Here is a 15,541-nt window from a genome sequence, read left to right on the forward strand (position 1 = left end):
TGAATGGAAGAGCTTTGGATGGAATTGGCGGAGGTAACTTAAACGGAAGAGCTTTGGATGGAATTGGTGGTGGAAATTTAAACGGAAGAGCTCTTGATGGAATCGGTGGTGGTAACCTGAATGGCAGAGCTTTGGATGGAATTGGTGGTGGTAACTTGAACGGAAGAGCTTTAGATGGAATTGGTGGAGGAAACCTAAACGGAAGAGCTTTAGACGGAATCGGAGGAGGAAACTTGAACGGCCGCGACATACACAACATATTGCAATACATTAAAGAAAAACTGTCCAAGTAAACTCTTTAGAAAACATAATTTCTATTTTTATTTAAAACACTGTAATAAACAATAAGCAAATAAAACGATTTGACATAAACAAATAATAATTTATTTTAATTGCAAATTTTGATACACTTTTCTAGATATCTCGTTCGTTCTTAACATACATTTTCGATATTAATTTTTTGTTCATACTGCAGACAGTTATCCTATATCTATTAATGAGTGATCGTGCTGACATATTTGTTTCATAACTTCATATGATTAATTTTCAAAATGGTTATACAAGGATACTCGCATAGTGCGAGTAATCGGTTCCGTCAATATCTCACACTGTTTGAAATCGTACTAATCAAGGATATTAAAACCACATACTAATAAACAGCACAAATCGAAATTAGATAGTAAATCAATTCAATACTGTCAATCGATAATTAAAGCAATTACTTAGATTTTCGGTCATGATTCATGTATATTTTGATTTTTTAGTAGATCGAAGACACGAGCACCAGAAACAAATGAAGGTGTTCGACAGCATGCAGTTCGGAGGTCCTTTCGGAGTTTCTAAGAGGTAAGATTTACGTTTGCAATTTAGGAATAAAACTAATGATCGTCAATACTGCAGGGCATCGCCAGTCGAGAAACGCGGTAGTCTGGATAGCCTGAGCCTGGGCAACAGCTTTGGTAGGAGCGTCAGAAGGGATGGCCAATTGACGTGAGTGTGTCAGTATGTAACGGTGACAGCACTAAAACTTTAACAACGCTTTCCGTTTCAGCGATATCCTGAGGAGGGCTGTCATCGATCTCAACAACCTGATGGGTTACAATAAAATGTAAGTGAATTGACCTGCCCCGATTATTGTCATCATAATTACGTTATTCCTGCAGGGTCCTGAAGGAAGTCCGAGAGCAACAGGCGGGACCCATAAAGAATTCATGGGCCTAATCCTATTTACGGCCGAAATTAATCCCCGCCCGATCGTTTACTTACGTATTTATTAGCTCGCATGTGTGCGATGATGGCGCGGCATCAAAAATTAACAACACTAATTACAGTTCCGCTAACTTCCACATCCACCGATTAGATTAAGCAGCCGCTTCTTTCTAAAAATAAATATATTTTTGTTTTTTGTGTTGTCTCTAAAAACTAGTAAATTCTCCCTGTTAATGGTATTCACTCTAAATTGAAAATACAGACTTTGTGCCAAAATCAATTTTTAATAATCTATTTCTCCCTCATCACACTATCCAAATCCATTACTGCCCAAAATCTCCATTTATTCGATGAATATTAGAGACAAAATAAATAAAAATTACAGTATAATTTTATTGGTTTATGCACAAAAATATAAGAAAAATTCTTTAAGTAAAAAAAGTCATTATAGATGTAAACTATAATCCAACATATTATCCGTTTCTTTAGTTATTTCCAGTATTGTGCTACCAATGTACTTTTTCAAAATAAGATCAAGATCTTCCTGCGCACAATTATGAACGAATTCGCTGGGTTGCAGTTCTTCCAACACATCGTTGAGATTTATATTGCAGAAGAGTAAAAATTGCTTTCTTTGTACGAAATCATCGACAAGAAGTTTGGCTCGCTTAAAATGAATGACTATCAGCATTAACTAACAATTAAGATATTCTTACCTTATTGGCGTCTAGATCAGTTGCTTGAATATTTTTAGCATCGAGTACAACCGGAAAAGAGCCTTCCTTGATGCCAATATTCGAAATCGCAGATCTAACGCATTCGGGCGTTGGAAAACCCAATCTCCGTCCAGGAGTAATCAGCAGATACTCGCAACCCCCGAGGTTCTACAATTACTTCATTCAATTGAAACTTAATCTTTGAATTCATTGAATTGATTTACCTTTATTCTTTCAACGCGCAGCGAAGGTTTAGCTGAAAAGAAAAAGAAATTGCAGAAGAACGCCGTTTGCACTAGACCGCCCACAATGCTTATAAGATCGTAATAGCCAGTCGTTTGGTAGCGGTAGATCCAGTTCAAGATGTAAAATGCACGATATGAGCCGAGTACTAAAAGGTAGTGCAAAGTAAACATGTCGGCTTCCCCTATCTTATAAATCATAAAGAGTTGGGGCAAAATCGCCACGGATTCCAGGTAAATGCTGAACGCCCACATAATCTGCTCAAAGAGGCATTAATAAAAAAAATATTATTATCTTTTCAATATATACTTCTATAAAAGTGAACTCGTGATTAATGAGTAAAGCCAAAATAGTCGCTGGTGCCAGGAGGAATTCCACACGAAAGGTGTCATGCTCATCGTCGTAGGTTTCTCTGAACGACATGTAAATGGAGAATGTCGTGGCGACGGAGAGGCCAATGAAAATCAATTTTGCCGTTGTGTTGTAGAGCGATACATAGGTTGTCATCAAATCCACGTATCTTGTTACGAATACCATCACAAACAAGATCTGCGTCTTTCCAGAAATACCTGAAAATAATATTATAGTCTGAATTATAATTTTATATGAAAGTAGTTTAAAAGATTTGAACCAATTTAAAATAATTTATTTTTAAACCGAACTCTATCAAAATTATAGTATTTTTGTTAAATTAATAAATTAATATTTCTAGTTATAACTAACTTTTTAATAACCAGTGGCGGATTAAGGACAATAAGGGCCACTATCGAAATGTCTTGGCTTGGTGATCTACAAAGCCTGGAGCCACTTGCACGTGTTTCATTGCCATAATCCACAACTGAGAAAGATGTCTCTTCACCAGTCTTGAACATTTTTATTTGTCGATCTTTGAACGAAGGACTTAATTTTAAATATTTTAACTTTCATTTTTACATTTCATTTTTACTGGTTATTCCCGTAAATTCAGAGACTTAAACATTGGTGAGAGTCACTTATGACTCATATTATGATTATACTGAAGTGCCAATTCATAGCAGAATGTCGGAATTATATACTTTGTCGCTATACACATCCAAGCTGTAATTCAAAATACGATAAGTATTATATTATCTGAAATATATTGATCCATTATGGCAGCGATCCCCAACCTTTTTGACCTCATGGACCACTAAACTTAAAATATTGAATCTCGCGGACTACTAAACTTAAAATTTTTAATCCCGCGAACTACTAAAAAGACTTTAATAAAAATAAGATTCTAAATATGAAATAGTATTTACATTGGGCCTTTTATAAAAACGCTACTTTATAATGTGAAAATTGCAAAAAAAAATGGATTCAGAATATAATGAAAACATAAATAACCTCTCGTCACGAACCTGAGAGAAATATACCTCAGAAAATAAAATAGAAAAAAAATATGTTCCTTGGGCCACGCATTATGGGACCATAGACTAAGAGTGTTTTCAAATTTTGGGTTAGTTGTGTTTATTTTTTGATTAAACGATGCCCTGGGTTGCAGCCCATAAATCCGATACATCATAAAATTCAAAAGTATTGAAAAAAAAGTATTTATTGGCTAAAATATACACGTATATAAGACATAAATTCCAGCAAGCAGAAATAAAGATTGATAGATGAAAAACAAGAAAAACAATTGGTAAAAAACCCAAAATAATATAAATTCATAAAAAAAAACCTTGAAAATAAGAAACATTTTTAATGGTCTTTCCGACTTAATTGATTTTTTTCAATAATTACTATTACAGTGGAACCTCGCCTAACGAGCATAATCCGTTCCAAAATTATCGATAAAAATAATAGAACAAAATAAAAAATAATCTTAGAATATTTCAGGTTTTCGATCAGAAGTATATAAGCATTTAATTAAGTAAATGCTTATATATGTACATTATTTGAAGATTATGCACAATAACAAATATTATATATGAAACTTATTGGAACCTGCTTATTTTGTTATTTAGTATCTTTTTAAATAATATTCTCGATTATAATAAACAATAACTTGTGTTATGAATATTTATTAATATTTACATGACAATGTCACAACTATAAATTACTGAATATTGTAATTATATATTTTATTATATACATATTGTTGTGATTAATGACTCAGAATGGTATACAACGTCTTCTGAACGTTGTTAAAATATAAATTTTAAAAAATGACTTCAGGAAGAAATAGCAAAGGCTAGCACAAGATACCATAATCGGCTAGAGAATTACCCAAACCAACTGGCTACGGAGCTCATGCATACTGCAGATCATCGTCGAAGACTGAAGAGGTTTAAACCGCAAAACTTACCCAACCGATTTTAATAATCAATATAATAAATAAATCAATGTTTGCAAGTGCATAAATAATTATTGTATATGTGAAGTAGGGTTGCTAGATCATATCTTCATTAAGTATTATAGTGTCCTTTTTTTATTTTTATTTTTACCACATTCATAAGGCTTGATATCTATGTCAGATGATAGATTGCTTTAATAATAATAAATTTAAAAAAGGGTAGTAATAACAAATAGTTATTAACCTATTTATATTTAATATACCAGACCTGTATAATCAGTGCAAGTAATAATTATATAAATAAAAGTAAACATTATGATAAAGAATTATGCGTTATATTCTATTTTTGTTGCGCTGTATTTATTTGTATTTACGTTTTATAATTATTGTTATATATTACTTTAAATTTTAGTTAATCAATAAATTATATTTATTATAATTTTAAGAGAGTTTCTTATTTTTTTTTTTTGGAGTATCTGTTGCCAACTTGATCATCGTCTACTTGTTTACGTATAATTGATGATAATATATGTGTTAAATTTATAATTAATTTTATATTGGAATTTATGAAAATAAGTATTTACTAATATTTAATATATAACGTATAAATACATATGACAATGAATAAACAGGATTTAAAAATAATTAAATATCATTTTAAATAACATTAATTAGTTTTAATAAAAGCTATTTACTAGATTTTACGCCTCTCGTATGGTATTTATTTTTGTTATTATTTGCAAGGTCGAAAGAGACACATAAAAATAGATATGTCTGTGCTTAATAACATTATCTTTTATTGTATATCACAACTTCCTATATTTATAGATTTTGTTACATTCAATTATTATTTACAAATAATTTGTACTATTTTTTATGTTTCCACTCTCCAAGTATTACATGACCGTTTTTTAGTTACCAGCTGAAAAGCACTTGCGCCATTTACCTACAGAAAACTATAGATTTGTTTTTGAGGTTTAGAACGGCTTCTCTATAGTAACACTATTACAAAATATTATTGTTCTATTATATTCTTTTATGACCACTATCATCGCATCGCAATGTGTTTCATTCTAAATATTATTTATGCGGAATCTAGTTACCACCTGATTTATATTCAACAAACAACACGTAATGTGGATTCTAGGAAGACTATCATATCTGACATTGGTTATTACCTATAGCGCATGTTATCTTCACTGCTTGAAATATATCAATTGTTATAAAATTTGATATTGATGATTACTTTTTATTTAATCTGTATATTGTTGACAAAATATAAATGGAACTTTACCTGCACATGATTTAGTTTTCCATATTTTACCCAGAAGCGTTACGATAGCTAGCAGATGACATATATCGGCTATTAGGCGGAAGACATTCATTTTGAACTTGATACTTAGCGATACAATAAAATTATGGTGCAAACACAGTGCAGCGCAAAACAGTTTTAAGCCAACTACCTATATTAATGCAGGATAAACAAGCAACCATCGCAACGTTCATGATGTTTGTGAAGTACATGTATTTAAATAAAATAAGGGGATATTCTATAAATTCAAAAATAATACCGGTGGAGTAATTGAATCGTAATTTCAGTTAACACAAAACAGAATAACTCTATGAAATAATGATAAAATCATAAATAAATTAAGAATATAAGATTTATTTAAAATATGTATGTATGTATAGTCTATAGCTGTATTAATACAAAAAGGGAATGAAATATTCATATAAATTAATTTCTAGGATTCTATCACAATTTATCAACAACAGTAGTTTGTTCGATGACTTCCTCTTTACTTTTGATGCTATAAGTGTTCAAAATATCGTCAAGTTCTTGGAAGGTGCGACAGTAAACAAACTCTTTAGGCTGTACGCCCTGGAAGGTCGAAATGACGCTGGTCTTGAGGTTGTAAAAAAGCAAAGGTTGCCTGCGCTGAATAAAGTCCTCTATCAGCAGTTTGATGCCCTAAAAATGATTATATAATAAACATTTACATAAGTTAACAACTAAAAATTACTTTAGCTACGGTGAAATCCGCTCCCTGCATATGCCTAGCATCGATTACTACTGGAATAGAGCTTGAACCCTGCTTAACGCCGGCTTTAGTAACAGTAGATCTGACGTACTCAACAGAAGGAAACGCCAAACTCCTGTCCGGTGTGATCAGCAAATATTCGCATCCTGAGGTCGCCTGAAACGTTTACGATTGATAAGAAAATTGTAAATAACACCAAGCAGGACTATCCTTACTGTGACTTTCTCAACGCGTACGGAAGGCCTCGCCGAAGCGTACAAAAGGGAAACGAGGTTTATGCCAATTCCGATGGCGATGCCGATTTCTAGACGCAAAAACAGACAGCACAAGAAGGTGGCAGTGGCGGGAATCAAGTCACTTTCTAAAATTAATTACTGTTGTTACAGATTGTATACTTTTTATATTGTTCGCTTTGCAATTTACTTTTGGTGCGCCAGATCGGTTTCACTACGTGCAACTCCACCATGAAGACCACCGCGGCGATTATAACCGCCGCCAAAGAAGCTTTGGGGATGTAGTAGAAGTACGGTGTGAAAAACTGCAAAGAAAGGATGACGATGATGCCGGTGTATATGCCGCCGAATGTTGTCTTCACACCACTGGCATTGTTAACGGCTCCTCGGGAAAGCGCACCCGTGACTGGCATAGAACTCACGAACGACGAAGCTATATTGCAGACACCAAGCGCAAGCATTTCCTGTGTGGCGTCTATGGCCTTTCCTTCAGCTAAAATCAACACGAAATTAACATTTATTCAAAACTTATGTATTGTAAACTTACAAAAAACTTTAGCGAGCGCTATGTTCTCGAGAATTCCCAGAAGCGGTACTACGATGAGAGCTGAGCCCATCGTGGAGGCCATATCTATAAAGTTGTAAGTCACGTTACCGGCGGACGTGGTAAACGGCGGTGGTTTAATTTCCGGGAGGCCCGGTTTGACGACGCCAGTCAAAATAAAGGGTTGTGCTTGGTGCGACTCGCAGATCACAGCGAAAACCGCGCAGAATACCACAACTATAATATTTCTGGCTGTCGAAATGAGCCACACGCATTTTGCGATGACGTCGTGGTATGATTTTCGTTCCTTAATGTCTTTCGGACCGATTTGGAAGTCCTTTGATTTCTGTAAATCTTATAAGTTATTACATGTTTTAAAGTTAACAAAATAAATAATATACCCTTAAAAATAGTATGACGAGCATGCAAGAGACACCTAGGATGAGGTCGAAGAGACGAGTCTCAGAAATGTGTTCGAAGATGTTCTCCCATACGTCGAGGAAGCTTCCTCCAGATATACTTAAACCTAGTATATCTTTCACTTGGGTGGTTGCTATGATTATTGCTGCGGCCGATGTGAAGCCTATCGATACTGGACCCGAGATGAAGTCGATCAAAAAACCTGAAATACAACATAAACATTGATACTATACAATATAAATAACCATATAGTTAACCAATTTTCTTTTTTTTATAACAAATTAATTATAAACAACACATACATCTTGTTTTTTCATGATAGTGCATTTGTCTAATTTTATCAACAAGCTTACTCATAGGACTCTTTAATTATCTTTAGGTCCTTATTATTTAATACATTCAATCAATAATAATAGAATATAAAAAAAAACTAGTGAAACAATTAATTTTCGTTATAATTTTGAATATTGAAAATAATTTAATAAATATCAATTACGTCAGCGAATAACCAGTATACAATTATGCCCTAAAAATTTTTGTAACTTATTGAAAAATATTATTTTTTTATTTACAAAAGAATTATCGACCGAGGTCTTACTGCTTTAAAACATTAAATAGTTTTATTTATAAAATAACATTATATATTTTAAATATTAAATGTACTCTGTAATATAGTTATTCGGATTAAATTATGTATTTTTTATAATATGCAGTAAGAAATATTCATTAATCATGAACAATAAGACTTCAATGTGATTGACTCAGTATTGTATTATTATTCATAAAATGTAAATATTATATATTTTATAGATAATTAAAGATTATTCTCTATCGAGACTGAATACTGTAGTATAAGGGTAATACTTAACGTGAATGTGAATTTGCATTTTACATATTTTAATGAATATTGCAAAAATACTTACTGCAGCCAATTTGTGACCTCATTCATATGCATGAATAGAATGAAATCTTACTTCTAATAGTTACTGAAATTTACTTTGCAATTACTTGCTAAAGTTTCGTGTTATTAGACTGCCTACAGGTTCAAATTACTGATGTGATAGTCACAAATTTGATACTTTCCTAATATTTTTAGATATATGTATGCTAATAATATTTAAATTAATATTAGAAAAGTATTAGGAATGTAACTTAGAGATTAATTTATTTTTGTTGTTGTCGTTTAATTGAACGCAATTTCTCTTCAAAAACTGATGTATGATTCTGAAAGCCACGTTGAGGTCATCGACCCGCGGAAGCGCCAATACAGCGGTAAAAGTCCTTACATTGCACATTCTTGTGTAATTTAAATACCATACCCAATTGTAGTATTCCCATGAGAAATTGAACGCAGCCTGTGAGGAGGCAGAGGAGGACGGCGCCGTCAACGCCGAAACCGTGGTTGTTCTCCCTGGTGAGTAGACCTGAGATAGCCGTGGGTCCAATAGCGGAGTCCTTGACGCTGCCGAAGACGGCGTAGACAAAGCAGGCCATAAATGAGGAATAGAGGCCGACTTGCGGCGGAAGGCCGGCGACGTTAGAATAGGCTATTGCCTGCGGAATGACGGTAAGGCCGACGGTGATGCCAGCCACCAGGTCCGAAACTCCATCGCTGATGGAGTACTTCGGTAGCCAGGATAGGATGGGGATGCGTTTCAGCAGTAGTTTCTTGTTGCTGTTCTTGTTTGTCCTGCGCTTAAACCACTCTTTCAGGTTGGGTTTGGAAGGGTTCTGCTGCAGCCTCTGAAGGTATTTTTCTTCCGGTATATACAAGACCGTGTCTGCAACAAAGTAGGTTAGCTAGGGCGTACGTTTATTTGATTGATGAATGTATACTTTTCTTGAGGCATCCCTCGCAGGAATCGAGCTTGGCTTCGTCTCCAGATCCATCGCTGGACGTCTTCTCCGTAGCCCCGTTCACGTTTCCCGTTCTCAGATCCGCGTGGCTTCCCCCGATGAGAGTTAACTGCGAGTTGTTTAAGTTAAATTTATCCATGATCGTACATCCTTAATTCACATGCGATCTAAATGGAAACCGTTCTAATTAATTACAAGATCCACCTCCCATTGTCTTCGGGAACACGGAAAACACTCAAGCGAAGAGGGAGTAAACAACAACAAATGCAAGTAACATTCCAAAATCGGAATGCAAATTTTGATACGTAACTGTTGCAGCTGCGATCCGGTGATCGTAAAACGAATAATAAAAGATAAAAAATAACAAGAGCGCCGCGTTACGAAATCGGACCGAATGCGAATTCTTTTCGCGAATTTGGCTGCTTAAGGATTCTTGCCGCGCGACTTGCGCAATCAAGGATGTCCCTCTTTATGCGCTCCATCGTTTTCTCTTTCCCCTCATTCAACCCTGCAAAGCTATTCGCTGCTTTTTTTTCTCTTTCTACTTTTTGAAAGCGCGACGTTCGCGCAACAGGAACTTTCTTCGCGGTTTGCTTCTCGGAGCTACTCCTCCGGGTCCTTCTGATCATATTCGGAACAGGTTTCCGACAACGCCGTGGCCTTCGCTGCACTTTGTCTTTGCTTGATCGGTTCAAACCAGTTTCGGAAACTGGAGCAACATCCTAAATGTTAACACATGTGCGTTTGCACTTTTTTTATAATTATCTATTAAACACAATCTTCTATTAATGTGGATATTTTGGTTTTCAGGACAAATACCTTCAATTATAACTTCCGTCGTGGTAAAAGTCCATGCGCACAGATTTTCACTTTTACCAATTTCTAATTAATGCGGATCGAAGATGCATCGAGTCGAGAAACAAAATACAAACAGGCAACAAAACGCGATCTCCATTTGGGGTCAACAGTTTTCCAATAAACTCAACCAAGCTGACTGCTTCTCGCAATTTCTAATCTCGCTGCAATTTACCAAAACTGTGGTGATTGCTAAACGTGAGCCTTGGCAGAAATCAATAATATGAGCTTTTTTTATATAATTTTTAATTGGCGCAGAAGCCAACTTGCTATTAGATATTTGGGACAAGGCAGTTACCCTTGGCAACGAAAATATTTGCCAAATAAATTAGTTTTGTTGTGTGTTTATTTGCATAATTTTTGGATCGTGTTTTTGCATATATTTAGAGGACGAAATTTCCTTAATAAAAATAATTCGTGACTTAATGACATGCAATTTGTCACATGAAACGAGTGCGCGGTGTTTGCGGATTTTGCAAGCGTAATTAAATTACACGTCGTCAATCGGTAACCACATGCATGGTAGCAGTAACAAAAAAAAGACCGCAACCTAAGGGCCTCATTAAAACCATCTATTTAGTTGCGATAGAGTGAATTGGCTAAACGGTGATAACGAGTTTCAATGGAACAATTGCGCTAGCTTTTAGTCGCATTCATCGCTTCGGTGATTTTTTCTTCCGCGTTTCTTGCGTAACGTGACCGACGAGGATGCTCCTCAATTAATAACGGAACATACATACAGTTTCCACGGAAACAATGAATTATCAGCAAAAAAAATATATAGAAGAAAACCAAAATAAAACAACATTACTCACCGGAACGTTTTTGGTTCGCGTCGAATCCTTTCTGTCTTATTTCACAATTTAAATATATCTGTATTTTCCCGTTCAAATATTTCAGATTCCAATAAATTGAAAATTTTGAAAAATTTCTTTGATTTATTTTTCTATTATTTTGATCTGCCTCGCGCTATCGCCTGCGACTGACTGAATCCGAAAGGCGACTTGATGAATTTTATATATGTGTAACGTAACAAACGAGGCTTTTCTAAAATGTTTGCACTTCCAATTCGAGTCCCCGAAACAAATAAACAACAAACAAATAAACAACAAACAAACAGACCACTCCAACCATGGAAGACTTCTGTGGGATCCCTTCTCATGTAGATTTCGTGGATGCGCGCACAATTACAACAGTCTACCTTGCGTCGAATCCGCGCAATTAAAGCAAATTCTCATTTGCTATGCGGCATAAAGCGAAAATTGAGGACGATTTTTCGCATTTCCGTCTCGCACGTAAACTGCATTATATAATCGCAATGGGAAATGTGATTACGTAAAAACAATTTGTGGGATCATGAATAATAAAAAATAATATTTAGAACAAAAATTATTCAGCGATCTATAAAAATATTTAAACTGTTGCGTTGAATAATTTACTTCGCTTTCAAGTTGCATTTGTTTGTTCGTTTTTTTTTCGTTCTGTTGCATAACAGAATCCGAACGCGAATTTTCTATCAAGTGAACGGAATTCTTTTTCCCCAATCCTTGAATACGGTTTCCGCCTTTTTCCGTACACCCTCGCAAGTAAAAACGCAAGTGTTCTATTCCAAAACACAAACAAAAACTAAATAAATAACTAGTGACAAAGAAGAAATAATATATTTTTTCCCTTTCGTAATGTTCGCACTGTCAATTTTTGCGCAACTAGAATGGCTCATTACATATGTTGTTTTCTGTAATTATTTCTTTATTCATTACCTTTACTTGCTATTTAACATTTTCATTTAGAATTATATTGATCTGTAACTAGACCGCTGTACTTCAGGAAATGCTTCTTCATCGCTCGAAAATCTCTTCTTCTGGTATCGAACAATGTATTCTTCATTATCAGGTAAATGATAATTTGGTTGCGTTGTCTACAAAATAAATGATTAGCAGATTTAATCAAAATTAATGAATAATTTACCATTGCATCGGCGTTGGCTATTAACTAGAACAAAATTAATAATGTATTTCATTTGAAAATGATCAGAAAATAATTTACCAATAGCAAGATCAAGAACATGCACTTAACCTCCATGATATTGGACTGTATTCGAAGATGCTGCTTTTTATGCAAAAATCGAAACAATGGAAGCATTAATAATTACAATGACTAATTTCAGTTGAAGCAAATGAATAGAATTATTATCAATGTTTTGCGTTTATTACTAATGTGAATGAAACAATAGACCTATTACCGATTATTAACATTGTTGGAATTTTTTAATACGATCAAAAAATCCGTGTAAAAAAATCCTGTAAAAATATATACAGTGTACTGAAAAAAATATAAGATTGGTTTTTGAAAAAATGGTATTTTTATCATGTATAAAAAAATATGTTTTTAATTCGCTGCATGAAACCCTTCTTTTTAATTAAAAATGCAGTGAGTGGAGTCTTTTAGTTATCATTTCTATGATTTTCTTCCAGCAAATCAAAAAGGGCACAGACAATCTCTATTATTTCAACATGCTCAAATGGTTTGTCAACTAGCAATTGATTTTTTTTGCAACATGTTGATGTAATTACACTTTTTATTTATTTCCAATTAGTACAAAAATAATCCGTGTAAAAACAAGTTTGAGTCTAATTTAAATTGATTATGAATTCATCTATTGCATATATATTTTTATAGTATAATAACATTTTTTCAGTAATCACAGAATATTATCCAATAAATTACATTACTGAAACAATAAATATAAATTTCAAACTACTGGTAAGTCTATTGACTGTAGTAAAACAAAATTAAAATACACAATACAGATATTATCTCTCCTATGCGAGCTTCACCGTAATTATTGATATTTTGGTGCTTAGATTTTTGATTTTTCACTGTCTGAAGTATGGAAATTTCTTTTTTGTCATTATTAATGATAAAAATATACAATATAAAATATTATAGCAAGTTAATATAAACCAATTGTAAATAAATTAAATACGAGTACTTTCATTTTGTTTCAAACGAGTTTAATCCAAAATTTCCGGATTTTGACTCGTATAGTGAAATACCCGTGAAATACATATACAAAAATACACATAATATGTGTACACAAGTTTAACTTCTCTTCTCATCGTCACTCGTTATGCGAAACGTTTTGCTCGTTATGCGAGGTTCCACTGTATATAGTTTAATCCACACCGATAAAAGCTATTAGTTATATTCAGCGCAGTCATATTTCAACTAAATTGCAATTAACGGTCCATAAAGTGGAAACAATGATGTTCGACATTTTAACGATTTTTGCAATCATCGATCTTTATAAACTGCATTAACCTTGAGGTGTTTTACAGTAAATCTTCTGTGAGCAGTTAAAAATGAAAAACTTACAAACATAAATATGTGTTGAAAATTAATCATAATTTGTGATGTAAATATTTATTGCAATAATTATATAATTACACAAATAAATACATATATTAGTGCAATGTTGAATCGACATCGATCATTTAACCAAAATAAAATATATTGTTTAAATAATTATTGGATTAATTAATGAAATAAATGTAATATTTTTTTATTGGTAGTTTTATTTCATTTCTAATCAAGTATATTTGAAATTCCCTACGGCGTAAAGTGGGGAGGCTTGAAGAAAGATCTGACCTGAAAAAGAGTAAAAGAAATTTAGTAGTCCTAGAAACATAAAAATGTTTGCGGCAAACCAATTTCGGATGAAACACGAAACTGCGGACCATTTTGAAAATCTCCAAAATGTACATTCCTTGCTCGTACAGCCTTCCCATCAGTTCAATCTCCGCTGGCTAAAATATATTATGACTAATATTAAATATATATACATATATATTTTGCTTATTTCACCGAATAATCAATTTCTTCTTCGGATGTAAAGGTACTAGCATATCTCGCAGAAGTAAAGCTCTAAAATAAAATAATTTCTGTGTATATCTAAAAAATGCATATTGATTACCTGGACGTTGTCGAGATATATGACAAGGAACTAAAACAATGTGAAAATCATGAGGATTTAAGGTAAACACGGCACAAACTTACAAAGAGCACGGCGAACTTGGCCAGCATCATTTTCTAGTTTCGATACAAATTAAGCAATTGTTGTTATTCGCCCCTCGCAAACCCACAAATCGATGTGATGTCATTTTATGAGCGCGATAACGGAAATAATCAACAATTCTCAAGTTCACGCTTCTGCGAATGTCAGAATAGAATTCTTGGTTCAATTTTCACTTCTGTCCGACACGTTTCCATTATGTTTTAGACGGACGATTTCACGTATTGGTCTCTCTAATTGCTAGACCAAACATACAAATCCGGACACCTCTAATTAGAGGAAATCAGATGAGATCAGCAAGAATATGAACCGAAAATTATACTGTCCTATGGGTGATTTGTTGAACGCAGATACAATTTGCATTCAATTGCAACATCGGAATGCTTTAATTGCCCTCATCTAGCTGCCATTCCGCGGCAATTTTGCAGTAACGTCAAAAGTACTGAAAACCCACGCGAATTTGAAACAAATTTACTTTAATTTAATTAATCGCGCGCACTGCGAGAAGCAAAAACAGGAAGCAAATTATTGTTCGAAACAATAACTACTACTTTTTTTTCATTATTATTAATTTGGTTTGTAGTTAAACCAGTTATCAAATTGTCCAAGTATCGTGACACATGTCTTATTCTCTGTGCGACATATCCTTTTTAGCGCCATATATTTGTTAACCGGATATTGTCTACAATATATTTAATAACTTGTTGCTTTTGGTACCTTCCTATCCTCATCATCAAAGTGGAACGATACATTTGACATCGGAAATTTCCTAAGATTCCACGAACGCTGCACTTGACATGTTCAGTATTGTACAATTTAAAAAAAAAAAACATGTCATAGGATATTACGTGAGTTGGTGGCAATCTCAGACAATATATATATTCAGTAATTGGAAACTTTCTATTCTCGTGCGACTAAGAACCGTGCTTGAATATTTGTAATAACAATTAAATGGAAACGGTCGAGAATTTGGATCCAATTCGGTGGAGTTCTTTTTTTGTAATTGATTTTGTTTAAAGAAAACGTGCTATTGTTA

General features: G+C 33.7%; 3 protein-coding genes and 1 long non-coding RNA gene across 7 annotated transcripts in view; 1 reads left to right on the forward strand and 3 right to left on the reverse strand.

The window, feature by feature from the left end:
• Positions 1–1,506, forward strand: part of LOC108568460 (glycine-rich cell wall structural protein 1-like) — a 4,475-nt gene extending 2,969 nt beyond the window's left edge. Inside the window, exons 3-6 of one of the 4 annotated variants that reach the window (XM_017929567.1) lie at positions 765–846; positions 901–990; positions 1,052–1,108; positions 1,164–1,506. In XM_017929567.1, the coding sequence (XP_017785056.1) occupies positions 765–846; positions 901–990; positions 1,052–1,108; positions 1,164–1,221 (287 nt within the window). In that variant the 3' untranslated portion in view covers positions 1,222–1,506. Of the gene's footprint in view, positions 326–764; positions 847–900; positions 991–1,051; positions 1,109–1,163 lie in introns of those variants that run through there. The other 3 variants (XM_017929568.1, XM_017929566.1, XM_017929565.1) reach the window with 3 other exon arrangements.
• Positions 1,507–1,582: 76 nt separating this feature from the next.
• Positions 1,583–5,951, reverse strand: LOC108568459 (ER lumen protein-retaining receptor-like). Its single transcript, XM_017929564.1, has 5 exons — positions 5,777–5,951; positions 2,478–2,737; positions 2,150–2,425; positions 1,926–2,093; positions 1,583–1,876 (listed from the first exon to the last, which is right to left on the reverse strand). Exons 1-5 carry the CDS (start codon positions 5,865–5,867, stop codon positions 1,655–1,657), a joined length of 1,017 nt encoding a protein of 338 aa, XP_017785053.1. The 5' UTR covers positions 5,868–5,951; the 3' UTR covers positions 1,583–1,654.
• A 218-nt stretch (positions 5,952–6,169) lies between these two features.
• LOC108568458 (sodium-independent sulfate anion transporter-like) lies at positions 6,170–11,574 on the reverse strand. The gene is made up of 9 exons (XM_017929563.1): positions 11,249–11,574; positions 9,558–9,745; positions 9,041–9,502; positions 7,703–7,923; positions 7,305–7,647; positions 6,948–7,250; positions 6,740–6,885; positions 6,507–6,680; positions 6,170–6,454 (listed from the first exon to the last, which is right to left on the reverse strand). Exons 2-9 carry the CDS (start codon positions 9,715–9,717, stop codon positions 6,239–6,241), a joined length of 2,025 nt encoding a protein of 674 aa, XP_017785052.1. The 5' UTR covers positions 9,718–9,745; positions 11,249–11,574; the 3' UTR covers positions 6,170–6,238.
• Positions 11,575–14,000: 2,426 nt separating this feature from the next.
• Positions 14,001–14,376, reverse strand: LOC108568412. The gene is made up of 3 exons (XR_001891297.1): positions 14,298–14,376; positions 14,141–14,239; positions 14,001–14,081 (listed from the first exon to the last, which is right to left on the reverse strand). It is a non-coding gene; the product is annotated as an uncharacterized LOC108568412 (long non-coding RNA).
• Between the last annotated feature and the right edge of the window lie 1,165 nt (positions 14,377–15,541).

The sequence above is a fragment of the Nicrophorus vespilloides genome, unplaced genomic scaffold (genome assembly GCF_001412225.1).
Source record: "Nicrophorus vespilloides isolate i.1.1-1 unplaced genomic scaffold, Nicve_v1.0, whole genome shotgun sequence".
In the NCBI taxonomy this organism is placed as follows: Eukaryota; Metazoa; Arthropoda; class Insecta; order Coleoptera; family Silphidae; genus Nicrophorus; species Nicrophorus vespilloides.

Bases quoted from the DNA above. Each gene is read 5' to 3' on its own strand.
- LOC108568459 (XM_017929564.1), bottom strand. From the start codon at position 5,867: ATGAATGTCTTCCGCCTAATAGCCGATATATGTCATCTGCTAGCTATC. The intron at 2,738-5,776 runs GTAAAGTTCCAT...TATTATTTTCAG, and splicing joins GAAAACTAAATCATGTGCAG to GTATTTCTGGAAAGACGCAG. The intron at 1,877-1,925 runs GTAAGAATATCT...ATTCATTTTAAG, and splicing joins CTGATCTAGACGCCAATAAG to CGAGCCAAACTTCTTGTCGA.
- LOC108568458 (XM_017929563.1), bottom strand. From the start codon at position 9,717: ATGGATAAATTTAACTTAAACAACTCGCAGTTAACTCTCATCGGGGGA. The intron at 7,924-9,040 runs GTATGGTATTTA...GTTGTATTTCAG, and splicing joins CATGGGAATACTACAATTGG to GTTTTTTGATCGACTTCATC. The intron at 7,648-7,702 runs GTATATTATTTA...TAAGATTTACAG, and splicing joins TCGTCATACTATTTTTAAGG to AAATCAAAGGACTTCCAAAT.